Source organism: Aethina tumida, chromosome 2, assembly GCF_024364675.1.
Source record: "Aethina tumida isolate Nest 87 chromosome 2, icAetTumi1.1, whole genome shotgun sequence".
In the NCBI taxonomy this organism is placed as follows: Eukaryota; Metazoa; Arthropoda; class Insecta; order Coleoptera; family Nitidulidae; genus Aethina; species Aethina tumida.
Genome location: NC_065436.1, coordinates 14,837,240 through 14,856,928, shown reverse-complemented (window position 1 = coordinate 14,856,928; position 19,689 = coordinate 14,837,240). Strand labels below are relative to the sequence as shown.

General features: G+C 26.3%; 1 protein-coding gene across 1 annotated transcript; it reads left to right on the top strand.

The window, feature by feature from the left end:
- Window positions 1-14,848: 14,848 nt before the first annotated feature.
- LOC109597575 (pro-resilin) lies at window positions 14,849-17,544 on the top strand. Its single transcript, XM_020013305.2, has 3 exons — window positions 14,849-14,929; window positions 16,122-16,268; window positions 16,898-17,544. The coding sequence occupies exons 1-3, from the start codon at window positions 14,918-14,920 to the stop codon at window positions 17,414-17,416; spliced, it is 678 nt and encodes a 225-aa protein (XP_019868864.2). The 5' UTR covers window positions 14,849-14,917; the 3' UTR covers window positions 17,417-17,544.
- Window positions 17,545-19,689: the final 2,145 nt, after the last annotated feature.

The window sequence follows — 19,689 nt, the reverse complement described above, 5'->3', positions numbered from 1 at the left end:
ATTCAGTATTCTTTATTAGAATAAACCGAATACTTTTTTCATTTATATTATTTTTTAGTAATAACTGTTCAAGAAAATTGGAAAAAGTATTCATGTAAAATTTTGCATGAATATTTCACATTTAATGTATTAAATTAAAACAGAAGTAAGATAATGTTTAATAAAATTGTGAACACTGAATATTTTTTATTCAAATAAACAATGCTCAATATTTTTTATTATTATAAACCAAATACTCTTTTCTTTCGTCTTATTTTTTAGTAATAACGTAAGTAAAATTTAGTAATAACATAAGTAAAATTTTGAAAATTTTTTATTCAAATGAACAATGCTCGATATTCTTTATTGGAATAATCTAAATACTTTGTTCATTTATCTTATTATCTTATATTTTATTAAATGATAGGTTAAAAAAAAATAGTCTACTTTTCATACGGAAATATTTTTGTTTGTCCAGGTAAGACAAATGTAAAATTTATTCCACTGAACATATTATGAAGTTTATTAGAACGAAAAATTTAAATAATACGTAATAATATAATATAATCAGAAGAAAACTTTTACTTATTTGCATAAACTAATTAAAAATAATATTTTTTATTTATTTTTAACTATTTTTTTATAATCAAATATAGAAAAATAAGTAAAACTGTGGTGTGATTATTAAATATAGTAATCTTGAAATCAAAACAACGTTTACATTAAAATTTTCTCATCCAATAAAACATAATACGAATACAAAAAAATACCATTAATACTGGCCTTAGTAGATCGACAATTTTTATCATAATTACAGGTTAAAAGTAGCATCTCTAAGAGAATAACGCTCATTATACACGTGTGTACAGTCGAAAATTTCATCGGCGTTGTTTCATTTCACTTTTGAAGGACGTTCGTTGAATTAGAGGCGCACAAGTTCACATAGTTATTGAAATCGAAAAGGAATTTGTTCGGGGCGGCGTTAGCAAGTTCACGTTTGTTTAGATGCATTATGTCACATCGAATTTACCGCTTGGTGAAGAGTAGTAATGGTAATTACCATAAGCGCAAGTGGGATTGGACGCCGATATTTTTCGGAGATAAATTATTGTTGCTTCATTCATGAGACTCCATAATGAAGATATGCAGCAAACAAAGTAATTAACTTTGGTTTTATGGTGTTTACAGTTAGACCACCGCTGTTTCAAATTGAAGACGCATTCCGATCATTAAAAACATACCTTGTAGTTTTTTATCAAAGAGGAGCACGCACTTCCTGATTTAATTTTTTTTTCAGGACGCCGTTATATGTTTGTAATTTGAATTGAAAGACATAATGGAGCTTTTTCTGATTCGTTTGTCAGTAACTTTTGGCCATGGGCCTTTCATAATATTTAAATGAAGCTATTTTAGTAGCCATAGGTGATTTGAAGATAATTAATTGGAACTAAACGTGAAGAACATCTGAATGATACATTTTAAATAAAAATTTATGTATAAAGAAAAGATTTAGATTACATATTCATTCCCACAATCAATTAATAAAAAGACGACATTTTTAATATCATTTAACTTTTGACGCAGTATTTTTTTAAATGAGTGGGCCAATTTTCAAAAAATAAGCATCAATGAAGAAAAGTTTCCTTTATAAAAAAATAAGGGATGACAATTTAAATCTAAAAGTATAATTTTACAAAAATATTTAAAATAAATTACACGTTTTTTTCCTGAAGTTGGATTTCTTTAAGAACTAACTAACTAATTACTTACTTATATAGGTGAATGTTAAGAATTTTCATTCCCACAATCAATTAATAAAAAGACGACTTTTTAATATCATTTAATTTATTTTTTCAATCCTTTCATACATATGTGGATATTTAGATACAGCGTGATCAATGTTAATAATAGTCTACGTCTTTTGACTCAGTATTTTTTTAAATGAATGGATCAATTTTCAAAAAATAAGCATCTATGAAGAAAAATTTCCTTTATAACAAAATAAGGGGTGACACCCTCTTATAGTGCTCTTTACGTCAAAAGTTATTTACAATACTATACTCCAGGGTACGTTGTATATAATGTGTATATCTATTTAAATACTAATGATAGACTCAATTTCAAATGTACTTCCCACGCAGTTCCTCATTATTAATGCCCAAAACCACCTTGAGGCCCGAAACTCTGATTCATATAATGACGAAATAGGTGTTTATTATGGCATACCACTTAATCAGTCCACACATACTTATACATCAAATATAATTATTGAATGTGATAAATGTAGATATAAATCGGATAATAAGAACTATGGGGCCGCCGCAATATAACATCCGTTATACTGAGGTCTGTTATTCAAAATTTATTAAAATGGCTCGAGAAACAATTTGAATACGTCTTAACGGTCAATGACTTATTTCAACACATAACTGCATACATTCAATAGAATCTTCTTAAGGTAAACACCAAATAAACGTCTCTAAATTCTATAGAAAATGTCTGTTGAGTGGCCAGAGTTAAAAATTAAAAATGTCATACAAAATATATTTGGCATTTCATTTTTTTATATAAACTTCAAAAATATTTAAAATTTACACATAACAGCAATTATTTTTTTATTAATCTCAAAAGGAGATGTCTATATAGTCTCATCGAGATAATTTACCTAATTGATTAGTTGGAGGACTAAGATATCAATCTGAAATATTGGTTACACATATAATGTTCAGTTAAAACTAAAATTCTTAATCCATTGCACTCATGTTCCTATTTTTATTTGTTTTTGAAATATTCAATTCAATTCAAAAGTCCTAAAGAATTAGTTATTTTAATCACCCCATATATACTGGTAAATACATGTAATTAAAATAGAGTTCCACACACAATTATTTTAATAATTAGAAATATTAAAATATATTTTGTTACTGTGGTTAAGCATTGTTTAATTAGAAATAATATTTAAAACAATTTTGTAGATTTACAGAAAAATAGATAATAAATTAAACTGCTCACGGAGTTCATTTAATTTTTTGGAATTTTCCTATCTTTTAATTAACAATCAAATCGACCATTAAACAAGCTTGACAAATCATATGGAGCTTATCATAGAAATATCTGAATAATTGAACACACTTAATTAAATGTTAATTAATTTCAAATAAATGGATTTAAACTCTTTCGATAATTAATACAAAATGACGAAAGTTTTCAATCAGCAATAGAAATGCAACAACATTCCAATACTCTTCTGGAACTAATAAGTACATTAATTACCTGAAAATTTGAATACCAAATACAATTAAATTTTATTTAGTTTAGATTTACAAGGTCTAGCTAATCTGGGGAAGTATTTTCTTCTAAAAACATCAATGATATTGATTTCATTACTAAGACAATAATTGTTTAATTTATGTTTAGTTTACGAACATAATCTACATGTTAAATAAATATTATTATACGTTTATAATTGTTTATCATTAGAAATATAAATAAATTTAAGTACAACATTTTATTGTTGAATTTAACCATGTAAAGGTTTTGAAAGTCATCAAGTTAAACTGAAAAATTACTTTCAAATTGCGGATCGTGGACTGTAAATACAACAATTTCCAATTAACCCAACTCAAACCAATAAAATAAGGTATTTCAGAAGTTCAACTAATTTTAAAATGATAATGAAATTTGTATAAGAAAATACCCTTTTGTTTATATGTAATTACATCTAAGTAATTTAATGAAGTCGCACCCATCTGAAAGAGAACTTTCTTCAAAACCGTAGCCTTAAGCCTTCGACCTTGCCTTCTTCACTTCCCACCTGCTCATTAATAACTATTGAGTATCTAATTTATCGGTTAGATGCAACTAGTTGAAAGTATTGCAGTGAATTTGCGAATTAATGTTAGAATTGCGGCGTAATGCCCGACAATATTATTAGTGAAATCCCTCCTGATATTAAAATTTATAATAAGCATTAAGAAGAAATGGTTGTGAATTATTTTAATGTGGCGACAAACTGCCCTACTACCCGAAGCAAAACAACTTTTTTAAAATGTATTCTATAATACTCTAGATTTTAATTTGTTCTGTACTAAACCATATTATATAATTGACATATATGGGGTATATTTTATATAATTCTTTGAATTTTAATTGGAACTCTCAATATAAATTTTTTAAATCATTTTTTAAATAGACTATTACAATAAATGTAAAACTTTATATATTAAATATAAAAATTTTATTTTTCATCTTAAAATAATGAGACTATAAAATTTAAAAAGAAACATTGTAAAATTATTATTAGAACAATAAATTATATTATTAATTATTATTCTTAATAATCTAATTTTATGCTAGGTGTTCTCTAGTTTGTCTGAGTTACCTCTGTATTATATTATATTGTCTCTTAATTATTTTGCTCATGTATGTTACTGAATGCAACCTGTAATCGAGATATATTGCCCGATTATAAAACGTATTAATCGCCTGAAATGAAACTTTCACTTTTAATTGTCACAAGTAGTTGTTAAAGAAATAGATTTCATCTAGATACTTACTAAGAGCAATTAGTCTTTGGCAAGAAATTTCAAACATTTAAAAAGTAGTATTCTAAAATTTTGAAATAATTGACGTATGTAAATTTCATTTATTTCGCATTTAATTGGTACATATACCCCACTTACTTAATTGGATATTGATTTGTCATTAAAATACTTTTAGATTGTATTGTGTTAACATGTTACATAAATTTAGAATCAAATTTATGAAATAAGATCAAGTTATAAAAAAATATTATATAACTACTGCTAATAATTTATGCAAAATATTTGCTAATGGACTACTGATTTTCATTGTCAGTATAATCAAGTAACATATGTGTAACTCTAGATTAGATTATCTAGCCATTGGTCCAATTTGTCTACTTGATTTATGTTGTTATAATATAAACAGTGAAAGTATTTTATTTTAAACTAGATTACAATAATATGCAGGATGTCTCAAAATTACAGAGACATTAAGCTACCCCATATTGTAAAGATTAAAACATCATGTCATTTTGAACATCATCCAAATTTTCAAATTTGTTGCCACTAAAATGTTATAGGTATCGGAATAAATGGAAATTCGAGGGTGCAATGGTGAGTGTAGTAATAAAAATTAGAGTAAAATGTAAATGTAAAATGAATTTATCATTTGAATCTTAAAATACCGGAATGTATAGAGTGTAATTTCCGGGGGAAAGAATCAATGTGAGAACAGTTATGGTCAAATGCATTGTATCTATATGTATCGCCACCAATTAAAAGAGGAAATTGTATTACATAATATTTTCCTTTGATTGTTTTCGACGGAAGAGATAGTATTTTGATATTGATTTGTTATAAAATTTGTTTTAAGTCTCTGGAATTTCATCATTTTAATGTTATACTGGTTGGTTCTACCACACAGTTCCAACAGTACTGTAATATTCTAACTTAATAGAAATCTGTGAAATATAAAAAATAATATGAAATTGCTTTATTTAATTTCCTGAACAAAATCTACGAATAGCAATATTTCGATTAAGTTATTGTGGTTATCGAATTATAGATGGTAAATGTACGTTTATGAACATAAAAAAGTCTTCTATATCATTAAATTAATAAAAATTAAAAGTGGAAAAAATAATTTTATTTTTACAATAAATTACTCATAATTTCTGAACTACTAGTGTAGTTTAAATGAATAATTAATCTTAAACAATTTTAAATTTTATCATAGTAAATCATAAAAGATATATGTGAACAATATCAAACTAATAAATAATGGTAGTTCTAGACAAATAAACCAATAATTTATAAAAACAGAATGTGCTTGAAAGAAATTTTGATTTCATTTAGCCCTGAAGGTGAATAGTACACATCGTAATAAAATCTGGGTTACACTCCAACTGAAAAAAACAATCTGCTTCTAGCTATCAAAATTCGAAGTTAATTTATATTTCGTTATAAAATGTAATATATAACAGAAAAATATATTGTAATATTTCTTCTATAAATAAAATATTTATTTATTTAAATAATTCTTATAATATTAACTAATTCAATGATTAAATGAAATTCTTTATTATTTTTTTTTTTGTAATTTTATATAAATTACACAGCACCATTATTTAGAAATAATATAGATAATAAACAAATAATAAAAGTAAAATATTTAGTACGACTGATGATTTTTTAAACATTTGTTATAATATTAACTAATTCAATGCACATTGAGATTTTTTATGATATTTTTTTATAATTTTGCATAAATTACACAGCACCATTATACATGATTGACTATTTAGAAATAATATAGATAATAAACAGATACTACACATAAAATATTTAGTACGATTGATGATTTTGTTATACATATCTTATAATATTAACTAATTCAATGAAGAAATGAGATTTTTTATGATTTTTTATTATAATTTTGTACATATTACACAGAACCATTATCCATGATTCATTATTAAGAAATAATATAGATAATAAATTTAAAATATTTAGTACGATTGATAATTTTTTAAACTTTTCTTATAATAACTAATTCAATGAAAAAATGAAGTTTTTTATATTTTTTTGTTATAATTTTGTATAAATTATACAGCACTATTTTCCATGATTCATTATTTATAAATAATAAAGACAATAAACAGATAATAAACATAAAATATTTAGTACGATTGATGATTTTTTTAACATTTGTTATAATATTACCTAATTCAATAAAAAATGAAATTTTTTATGATTTTTTTATAATTTTGAATTAATTACAAAGCACCATTATCCATGATTCGTTATTTATAAATAATATAGACAATAAACAGATAATAAACGTAAAATATTCAGTACGATTGATTTTTTTTAACATAATATTAACTAATCCAATGAAAAAATGAGATTTTTTATGATTTTTTTATAATTTTGTATAAACTACACAGCACCATTGTCTATGATTCATTATTTGGAAATAATATAGACATTAAATAGATAAAAAACATAAAATATTTAGTACAATTGAAGATTTGATTTAAAGATTTCTTAAAATATTAACTAATCCACTGAAAAAATTAAATTTTTTATAATTTTTTTTTATAATTTCATGTAAATTACACAGCACCATTATCCATGATTCATTATTTAGAAATAATTGTAGATAATAAACAAATAATAAACACAAAATATTTAATACGACTGATTAATTTAGAAAACCACTATAAAAGCGAGAGTAGATCAAAATTTAATTGTTATTGAAAGTGACAGTTTATTATACACACTAACTGAAATCGATCAAAATTTATTTAGATTAATAACTGGAGTGGTCAGTCTAAATTTCATAATAAGCACACTGAAATCCACTGTCATGGGTGTAACGTTTTTTATCAAAGAACGAAAGTTAGATGCTCGACGGACGGAAGGCACAGTAGTGTGTTTTAAAAGTGAAAATTACTCACGCTGAGTGAACCAGTTTAATAAATAATAGACAGAACCGTATCTACATTAAGCGATTTTGAGCAACGCATTGATTTCAACAATGAAAAAACTGAAAATTTTGATCAAATGATGTTAGTTGTTTTCATGTATTTAACGATTCGATTTAACTAAATCAAGTCCAATTTGCAAATTTACAAAATCTATTTAATATTTTTCTATTTTCATTTTTTAATAAACAAAATTTTAACGAAAATTATCGACAAAACCATGACAACTATAAACTGTACAAAATGCAACTGATACGTCTATTTTCAGTAATTATTGCTGAATCATTACCTGGAATTAGGCTTAATTAAGTATAAGATGAGAAGTGTGCCACCATTGACACGGTGTATCTTTCTGTACTAAATAATCTTGTTGGCGCCCAATATAATTAGATCTCAAAGATACTGATTTATTTCAGATTCTCGGTTTCCCATATTTTGATATAATAGATATAATTTTAATGCACTTTTTATAGGTGGATTTTATAAATGAAGTACAACAGAATTTCTCCAATTTGTAACTCTAGTTAATGATTAATGTTACATTTTTCCAATTTTCAATTTTTTCCATTTTTTCCATTTTTTATACTTTTTCAATTTTTAAAATTGTCCATTTGCCATTTTTCAATTTTTCCATTATTCCAATTATCCATTTTTTCGATTTTAATGCATTCTTTGTAAATGGGATATATGGATGACGTACAACAGAGTTTCTCCAATTTGTAACTCCACTTTCATGACAACGGCGAACTCCTTTTAAAAAAAGTGCAATAAACATGTTATTTTTATTAATTAAGGTGATTAGTTTGGTTGGTATGCTTGCTTTTTGTCCTAAATAAAGTCCAATTTTCAGCAATGATTCATATTGCTTAATGTTACGTTTTTCCAATTTTCCATCTTTTCATTTTTATATTTTCCATTATTTTCATTTTTTCTTTTTCCATTATTTCATTTGTCCATTATTCTATTATTCCATCATTCTATTATTCCATGATTCCATGATTCCATCATTCTATCATTCCATCATTCCATCATTTCATCATTCCATCATCGCACCATTCCATCATTCCATCATCGCATCATCCCATCATTCCATCATTCCATCATTCCATCATTCCCTTATTCCATTACTCCATTTTTTCATTTTCCATTATTCCATTTTTCCAAATCTCCAGTTTTAATGCACTCTTTGTAGATGGAATATGGGGATGATGTACAACAAACTTTCTCCAATTTGCAACTCAACTTTCGCGTATTTACCCCCCACGATTAACTCCAACTTATCCTGTGTTATACCCTGAGAAATCTGATGAACTAAAGACTTTATAGTGATATTTATTAGGAATTCGGTTCTGCTTATTACTTTTAAATTTCCGCTCCTAATTCATTTCGTGTCTACTGAGGTCGCATCAAATTAAATATTAAACCAGGACAATTTTTGCATAGATATTAATTAGAATCGGAAGTATCATTAATTTTTTTATGATGAAATTTATCAATAATATAAAGTTTGATGTTAAAAACTACGAACTGTGTTAGTTTCTATTTGTACCATATATCCTTCTATGCACAAATGTAAATAGAAATATTTTCTAAAATTGTCATGTAAACATTACTTATGAATTTAACAAATGATTTCCAGATCAACTACACTGTAACAATATGAATTACCAGAAAGTAATTTTGCTTCAATTAGAAAGATCAGTATTACTCTGTAAGTGACGTATGGATTCTGTATGTTCTACATTATTTTTAGTATAATTTAATCAATGTTTTATTTTCCTTTAAGTAATTAATTGAGAACGACTAAGTCATCCACTTGCCATATTAATTGTTACGGTAGCAGTAGGTAAGTGTTCTAATTCAAATCAAATGGAGTCTTCGTTTTTCCATGACCAACCAAATATTGCCATGAAAGAGAACCCTTCTTACATAGAATGAGTTTGGAATAGAAATTTCTTGAATGAAATCTGAGTTTTTTTAAGATTATAAATGGTGATTATGAAGATGATGATAGAAATTACATTGTATTGATGCTATGAGCAAAACACTCTATTGTAAGAATATTGAAACTTTCGTATAAAAGTAATAAAAGCTTACAAAATTATTTTGTCTGAACTATTTAAAAACTTTAAGTTGCACTGAATTAGTTTGCATGAAAAACACTATTGTAGAAATATTGAAACTAATTTAAATGTAAAAAAAAAATAAAACTGTTTGTGACTCAAAAATTGTCTTGAAGCGTATTGGAAGAATGCATAAACATTATTAGATTGACCAAAATTTTCTATGAATGAAGATGAATGAATGAATTTCATTCATATTTTGAACTGTATGTGTACTCTGAGTTGCATACCTACTACTTAGTAATTTCATGCGTTTGTAAGAACCTAACATAGTTTAAATTAACAATTGCAATTTGACAGAAACACATTCTATTGTAAATATATTACAAAGACTTTACTCAATAAAAAAAAAGAACTAAAATCAATTCTTACATGCTTCTTCAATTTCGTTTATCTTGTTTCGTTTATTTATTTATTTATTAATCCTTTCTATTTAGATGGGTAAAATTAATTTGTTAAAACTTTTTTATCTCGTTTTCTGTTGAACTTTTATTAGATTTTTTTAAGAAATCGACTTATTTATTTAGAAGAGCATAATCTGGTTAAAAAAATTCGGATTTTACAATTTTACAATTTTACAATTTTCTAAATTTTCCAATTTTCCAAATTTTAAATTAACAATTGCTATTTGACAGAAACACATTTTATTGTAAATATATTCCAAAGACTACTCATTTAAAAAAAAGAACTAAAATCAATTATTACATGCTTCTTTAATTTCGCTTTTTGTAGTAATTAATCGGGATACCTCTGTTAATAATGGCAAAAAAGAAAAAAGGAAAAAGGAAATCTAGAGAACATAATAATAATAGATAATGTTATTAAATTATAATATATTATTTATCCTGGATTATTGTTGTATTTTGCGTTTTATGATAAATACAACGGATCACTTAAATATCTGTTCTTAAGAAAAATTGTTGCATGCCCATTTTAAATTATTGTGCAAGCTTAAATAATGACTACTGGTTTAGCTATCTTCATTTGTGTTTGCTGTAATACAATATAATGCAAATTGGATAATTGCAGTGAATTTCATTAAAAATATTAAATTTCTAAAAAATATCTTAGAAAATTACGTTGTGAAATTTTTCTGAGTATAATTATATTCTTTAAGATACTCTGCGAAATACGGTTTCCGTCAGTCTACTTTTAATTTTAAATTACAATTACATAGTGCGAATAAATATACTGGTATTCTATTAAATCAGCTGAATAATTAATTATTTATTCACTTTAATTTCATTGTATACTCACATTTTAGATATCAATGTCTTTACTCGTCAGTTTACCACAAATGATTTCCCACATATAATTAATAATGTAATAAACAGTAGGACTATTTGATCTAAGAAACAATTTTCTTTTACTCCTATAAAAATACACAAAACTTATACATATTTATAGTAATTTTATCGTTTTGTACACATTAATAATTTCCCTGAACTAATGAAATTATTAAACTTCATCTTAAAACTAACTTAAAGTAATTTTATCTTTAATCTAAATGATATTTTCCCATTGAAAAGTTCAAAATTGCCTAATTTTGTGTCCGAAAAATCACGCCACAAAGTTATTGTTCTCCTATCTTGTTAGGGAGTCTAAATTATATATAGAACAATTATGTTATACATAAATATTGTTTGCATCATTTCTTTCAACTTTCGTCTACACGACTGGTAAAATTGAGCAGTGATTTCAGCAAACTTTGTGTAAATTTGACAGGCCGCCTATGTAATATTTCGTGCATAATCGAGCACAACAATAGATAAAGAAGATTAAATAAGGCAATTAAAATTTGTTGTGAATCGAAATAAATTGTTTGGCAAGATGTTGCAACATTGTTTGCATGAGTCTGTATAACGCCAAAATAAACAATTGAATAGTTTATTCTTGTAGACAATTAATTTCAAAAAGGTACATTTAGTCTGATTTTATATATCTTAAAAAGTTCAATAAGACTTACTGTCTTAGTCACACAATCAGTTTAGTTGTTAAAATATAAAAAGTATTACGAAAATAGGTGGTAAAAAATTGAGAGTAGAAAGAGCACGTCCAATTATATAGAAACTAATGAAATATTCTTCTGAAGAAAATACAGCCCTTCAAATTTATGAGATATGTCTGAAATTATATATCTTAAAAAGTTCAATAAGACTTACTGTCTTAGTTACACAATCAGTTTAGTTGTTAAAATATAAAAAGTATTACAAAAATAGGTGGTTAAAAATTGAGAGTAGGAAGAGCACGCCCAATAGTATAGAAACTAATGAAATATTTTTCTGAAGAAAATACAGCCCTTCAAATTTATGAGATATGTCTGAAATTATATATCTTAAAAAGGTCAATAAGACTTACTGTCTTAGTTACACAATCAGTTTAGTTGTTAAAATATAAAAAGTATTACAAAAATAGGTGGTTAAAAATTGAGAGTAGGAAGAGCACGCCCAATAGTATAGAAACTAATGAAATATTTTTCTGAAGAAAATACAGCCCTTCAAATTTATGAGATATGTCTGAAATTATATATCTTAAAAAGGTCAATAAGACTTACTGTCTTAGTCACACAATCAGTTTAGTTGTTAAAATATAAAAAGTATTACTAAAATAGGTGGTTAAAATTTGAGAGTAGGAAGAACACGTCCAATAATATTTTTCTGAAGAAAATACAGCCCTTCAAATTTATGAGATATATCTGAAATTATATATCTTAAAACGGCAAAGAAGACTTACTACTGTCTTAGTCACACAATCAGTTCAGTTACGAAAAAATACTTGATGTAAAAATCTCAATCCTCGAAAAGTCACACACTACCAAGAAAAATGCACTTTTCTTTCTGGTTATTAAGCTGAAGAAATGTATCTTCATTTTCTAGAGACAAGACTTTACAAATTCCTCGAAGATGTCCCACTGGAAAGAAAACGTGATCTTTAACACAACATGACGTTGCTCCTCTCCATATTAGTCACAAGTGGCTCTCCGAAAATTTTCCAAATCCATTGATTTGACCGTGGGAATGACGCTCCTATAAATTGACCTCCAAAGTTGCTAAACCTTAACCCATTAGATCACATTGTGGACCAATGAGAGAGAGGGTCTATACTTTGCCAGTTAATAATGCCTTTAATAAAATTAGCGAAGAGCAAGGACTATATTGAATGGTGTTTTCAGTTCGACAAGGAATAAATTTATGCATACAAGCAAATTGAGGACTTTTTGAAATGTGAATAAAATTTATGTTTATTAATTTTGAAAGTAAAGTATAGCTTTAAACGTTGGAGCGTTTGGTTAATGAATGGGTTAAATACACTCCGCTGTAGGATGTGTGTGATAGTCACAATAGGTATTCAATATTGCTTAAATAAAAAATCTTGAGAACAGCAGCCATCCGGTTAACAAGCTAGTTATTTAATAAAACAGCATAAAATATGTTTTACGTGTATTCCGAAGAACCCATTAAATTAAGACAATTACTCTTATTTAGTAATATTCCCATAACATGGATTTCATAACTTTAATGCAAATTATACAACGGAGAATCTCAAAATGTTTCCAAATCCGTAATTAACTTCTAATTGTTGGTGCTCCTCTTGAAATATATTTGAAAGTAATCCACATTTGCTCACTCTTTGCGGCAATTAAGTAATGAAAATTAATTTGATCATTATGTTCTGTACATCTCAGAAATAAATTAATTCGTAGTTGGCATAATTTATGTTTAGTTCGTGCTTGACGGGGCAACGATTTTAGATTAGTGCATTCGAAAAATCTTACCTAATTGCAATATTACCAAATGTTAAACTGATTTGTTCAATTAAAAAACCTTGTTTCGCACTTAGCACATTCTCTTTACCATGTTCTTCCCTTTCAATTAGTTCCTATTATTACATTACATTTTTTAAAGACGCTAATGTGTTGCTTTATATTTTAATAAGTTCTATAATGATTATTTATATAAGATATAATTATATATTTCAGTGAATTAATTAGCGTCCCATTAAGATATTAATTTTATGAAAATCCTCACTATTACTACTACAAATTAAAATTAATTAAGGTGACAATGTGTTTCGGTACTCAACCTATTTATTGAAATGATATATCAATAAAAATTCAAAATCTGTTTATTAAATTAATTTGTTAATTTTTATTCAATTTTGAAAACTAATTGAAAATATCTAATCATCAATATTTCAAAAAACAGCTGTGATAAAAATTAATTAGAGTGCTTTCTTTCAAAATTGTTTAAAGAAAATGATAAACTTAAAAGTTTCAAAAAAAAAATCTTCAGTGGCGTAAAATACAGGATGGAAAAAGAGGAGAAACTACGTTACTGTATCATTATAGAAAATTAAAATTAATTAGAGTGGTAATGTATTTCTACCCTCAACTTGTTTATTGAAATGGTATATCAATAAAAAATTAAAATCTATTTATTAAATTAATTTATTAATTTTTATTTAATTTTAAAATTTATCGAAAATATCTAATCATCAATATTTCAAAAAACGGTTATGATAAAAATTAATTAGGGTGCCCTTTTTTCAAAATTGTTTAAAGAAAATGAAAAGCTTAAAAGTTTAAAAAAAATCTTCAGTGGCATAGAATATAGGACGGGAAAAGAAGGAGATGGAGAGATATTTACTTATTAATAGAATTATAATTTTCTTGTGGGTCGAATCTTGAAAAGAAATGAATGCATAACCGTATTGCATTAAAATGTCTTTAACTATTTTTACATTCACTTAAACTTGTTCTAATGAACTACTTGTTCAAATACAATGATTTATTTGAAATAAAGAACAATGCAATAGATTCATGAAATACGGTTACCAAAAATATCATCGATGAGACACTTAATTTGCTCCGAAATAAATTATTACCTCTTTATAGAAGTAATAAAAAGTATTTCAAGGTGATGCCTACCTATCCAAAAAATGGTTTAATTATATTAATTTTAGGCTGAGAAGTGATGATCCACTTAGTCAGATATCAGATCACAGTTGCATAATCGTCCTGAGATAATCTCATCATTGATGCCGAAACACGAAGTCCAAATGAAACGAAGGTTATTCTTCGACGATTCAACTGCAGTGAAATGGGGGGAACGCGTATCGGTCTGTGTGTGGGAGGAAATTGGAGTAAAAGTGGTACTCTACATAGATAAACACAATGGATTGCCAAATATTGCGAATCATATATAAACCGAATTTATTTTTCAGAAAATCAGTTCAGTGCCTCTGTGGTCAGTGTACAGACATATTTTGTTATCAACCGTGTGTTGTGTTTACTCAAATTACGAAAATGATGAAAACAGTGAGTATCACATGGAGTGCTTAACTGTGAATTGAGAGTGATCTGGAATACCAAATGTGATGATGTGATAAGGGACTTTCAGTGATTTTTTTATGTGGTCGATATATTATTTCTCCAAATTAATGATCACCATTTTATTATCTAAAAAAATATTTACGTTGTTAAAAATAAAAAAAAACTGATACAAATATTTTGGACAAATATTCAACGTAATTACAAAATTGGATTCCTGAAAATTTATTATGTTGAAAATTTAACTAATTTTAATTTTATTAATTTTTTAAAATTTATTTATTTTATTTTAAAAAATATTAAATTCTTAATATATTGAAAACTAACTATTTCAGAAGAAGTATATAATAAATGTATGTATATGGTAGGAAAAGAGTTTGACCCATCTTAATTTAAAGGGAGACATTCAGTGATCATTTTATGTGGACGATTTATTTTTCCAAATTATTGATCACCATTTTATTACCTAAAAAATATTTGCATTGTTAAAAATAAAAACTGATACAAGATCTATTTTGGACAAATATTCAACATAATTACAACATTGGATTCCTGAAAATTTATTATTAATATATAATATAATTTGATTAATTTTAAATACATTAATGTTTTTAAAATTTATTTACTTTATTTTAAAGTGTTAAATTCTTAATATATATATTTGATCCATCTTCATTTAGAGAGCCCCATAGTGGGAGGTTTACTGTCTTTATTGTACATGATGTCTTTTTCAGGATTCAGATGGATCAGAAATTCAATGTATTATTAAATTAAATAAATAGGTTAAAAGAAATTATTGATACATTTACATGCAACTTTCTCCTAATTTTTAATCCAATTATTCCACACGTCATATTTTCACAAAACACATGTTTAATCGCACAAAGAAAATGATTAAGAAAGTATTTATATTCGATATTATTAAGAACAAAACCTGATTTTATAATTTATGTATTTTAAACATTTATAACTATTATTGAACTAAATTTATTACTTATATTTATGTATCAAAACCAAAGCCAGACAATAATTATTTTAATTTTAAATTTTAATAGATATAAATTAATTAAATTACACATATTTCACGGATATTTTGCTTCCTTTATACCTTTTATATCCATTTGTAATCAAATATATACTTTTTAGGAGAATTTTTAGATAATTATTGTTCATTTTTCAGACGTTCGTGTCGATTCTTTTGACCTGGATGGCCGTAGTTAGATGTGAACCTCCAAGTAACAATTACGGTACACCATTGGGTGATCCCATTAGCAGTTATGGGACACCAAATCATCATGCAAACACTGACAATTACGATCACGGTGAAGTAAGTACTCCCAACATTGTTTTGTGAACAAAGGATTCGCAGTTTAAAACAAATACTTTCTTTTAATGCTTATGACAATTGGCTTCAACGCTTATTCCGTGAAATTCGTTGCTACTTAAAAAAGAGGTGGTAACCTTTTACAAAATTTTTATAATTATTATTATAAATTAATTTATGAATGAATAACTAAGATTATATTAACTAATGTAATTGTAGTAATAGGCACAAATTTCAACGTATAATAAAAATATAAATTGAAAATGAATAAACTAAAATATATAATTTGACTCGACAGTTTATAATCTTCCATATTCATTACAGTTATTAAAGATTCTACGTCTATATAAGGCCATTTGTATCTATCTAATTACTAAATGATAAACTGCAATTAGATTTTGCTCAGGAAAAGGTTACTAGTTCAGAATCAGAATGTTGATCCGTCTGAATTTTGAAAGAGACATTATGCACGACAGAGACAGTAAAGGTCCCAAGTTTGTCGCGTAAGGGGAGACTAGTGTCGCTGTCGTGTATGATGTCTCTCTCACAAATCAGACGGATCAAACGCTTTTCGTACTGTATATATGAAAAATTTGAATTAAAAATTAATATTTATTAATGTCTTTACACAGCCAAAAGCATACGAATTCGGCTACCAAGTAAAAGACGACTACTCCGGAAACAACTACAACAGACAGGAATCCAGCGACGGCAACCAAGTCCGCGGTGAATACCGAGTCGCCCTTCCTGACGGACGTACCCAAATCGTGACGTACTACGCCGACTGGCAAAGTGGCTTCCATGCCGACGTGAGGTACGAAGGAACCGCTCAATACCCGGAACAGTACAACCAGGGAGGACACGGAGGATACAACAACGGTGGACAACAATACGGTGCCCCGTCCCAGCAATACGGTGCCCCAGCCTACAATAACAACAACAACAACAACGGATACAGCGGTGGATACAGCCAAGCCGGATCGGCCACCAGCTCCGTCCACATTAAAGACTACTCCAGCGAAGCCACTCCTTACAACATCAACAACAATTTGAATTCGGGCTACAACTATAACAACAACGGCAACAACTATGACTCGTACAACTCGGGAAGCTTCAACAAAAGACCCACCAATGAATATGGAGCACCATAATTTAGTTGAATAACGTCTAGGATAATTTGGACCTCGTATTGTGTCATTTATGTTTTAACGATCGTGACTCAATCCATGATTATAACTAGTTTTGTAATCTTTTGTATATAATTTTATATATTGATTGATTATTGTACAAATTTTTTCTACTCAGTATTATATCTATATTTTTGTATAATAAAACTTAAAAATTTAAGACATTGTATTTATTTTTTAACATTTATTTATATTTACTGGATTAGTTTTAGTTTTTATACAATTTAGTATATCTTTAACAAAATATTATTTCATTTTAAAATGTGCTTGGTAATCATTGGTTGCTCTTGTTTAAAATTGCTTGGTCTTACATCGGCATTGTAATTTACTGCATACATAATAGATACACTGTGTAAGGAGTTTGCAATACCCAATTGCACTGATTTAACATTGCACAAAATGTGAAATGGTCTCTACACTTCAATAATCCGTATAAATACGATCTTATGTTGAATATAAGATGTTTAGAATTGCAAAAGGTTATTCTCTTCAACGTATATTTATTATTCGAATTGGTACATTTTCTTATAGCACACTTAACATATAAAAATAATATTTGCCAAAAACTGTTATCTTGTTAAATTTATTAACATCTGAAGCCTAAACATAAATTATTTGAACAAAAGCTCGCTTGTATCCCATTACTAATTAGGGTGTTACCTAATATTAACAGTCTATTGTTTCTTCAGTTGTGTTTAAAACTGTGAGAAGCCACTGGGGATATTTATTTTGTTACATCAACGTGCCTGTAATGATTTTATTCCATTTAACTCAGTTGCCTAATTTATTTTAAATAAATTGTGTAACTAGAATGCACAATAACGAGAAGTCTTATTTCTCATGAAAATGTAATACCACATTTTGTTTTTCTTTTTTTTTATAAATTATATAATAGATATGAAAACTGCATTTTTGTAACTTAATTTTAGTTAATTTTTTAATTATAATAATGTATAAAACTAAGAATTTATTGAGTGAAATCATTCATATTTTTCATATTTCAGGTTTAATGTTTGAAGAAAATTAAAGTGAACATTAGACCTGAAACATTTCAAAAACGGTTGTAATTTATCACAATATATACCAAATTAAAAGCTACCTACTTTTGAAAGAAAACTGAAATATCTGAACGGCTGTAATAATTAATATTAACCAACCTATTTTATGTACTTATTTTATTGTAAATAGTGTAAAAAATATGAAACGAAGAGAAAACTTCTTGTATGTAATTAAGATTATAACGAAATGTATAAAACTAAGAATTTCTTAAATGAAATCATTCATTATCATCAAGTGCTTTTTTTACTAGTCCAATAATGAAGAAAATCTAAATAATATTTTTCTGCTAGACAAATTAAATTTCAAAAATTGATTTTCACTTATATTTCCGTAACTTTTGGCCCAAAAACTTTTAATTTGGTATTATGGTAAATTACAACCGTTTTTGAAATATTTCATGATTAATTTTCAGTTTAATTTTCTTCAAACATTAAAACTGAATTATCTGAACGACTGTAATAATCAGTATTAATCAACATATTGTAAGTACTTATTTTCACATAAATTGTGTAAAAAATATGAGACGTTTAATAGTTGTTAAATATACTCAGTGAAAAAGAAGGGAACCTCCTAGAATCTACGCTACTGTGTCATTAGGGAAAAAGTTTAGGGGAATATTAGTAAAAAAATTTTAGAGCCTGTATATTCTTTTCTCGTTCTTTTCTAAATTGTACAAAAAAAAAATAAACCTGAATTATCAGTTTGTTGAGTGACGAAAAAAGTATGTATGCAGAGACTTATGCCGGAAAGAAGTCTTGGTTGCCTAAAAAGAGATGCTATAGAGACTTCTTAAATTTTCTTGAATTATTACACTAATTACAAAGAACTGTAACATTTATTCAATTTTTACAAAATTGATGTTACTAAACGAGTTATGACTATCTATTAAATGTAAAACAACTAAATATATATAACTTCAGTTATTTAATAGGCATTCCATAATCAGTTTATTTATGAAAGTTATAATATTTATAAAGGTTATTAGTTCACTAAACAAAAATATTTAAAATTTAAATATTGACTTTTTATGCTATTTAAGTTATTGTAAATAATTATATAAAAGGGATTAATACATAAAATTAGTTAAGAAATGTTAATTTCATGTATTAGCAATTTTAATGAAATGAATTAAAAATTAAATAATAAATAGTGTTATTATAAATGTTTTAAATTAAAAC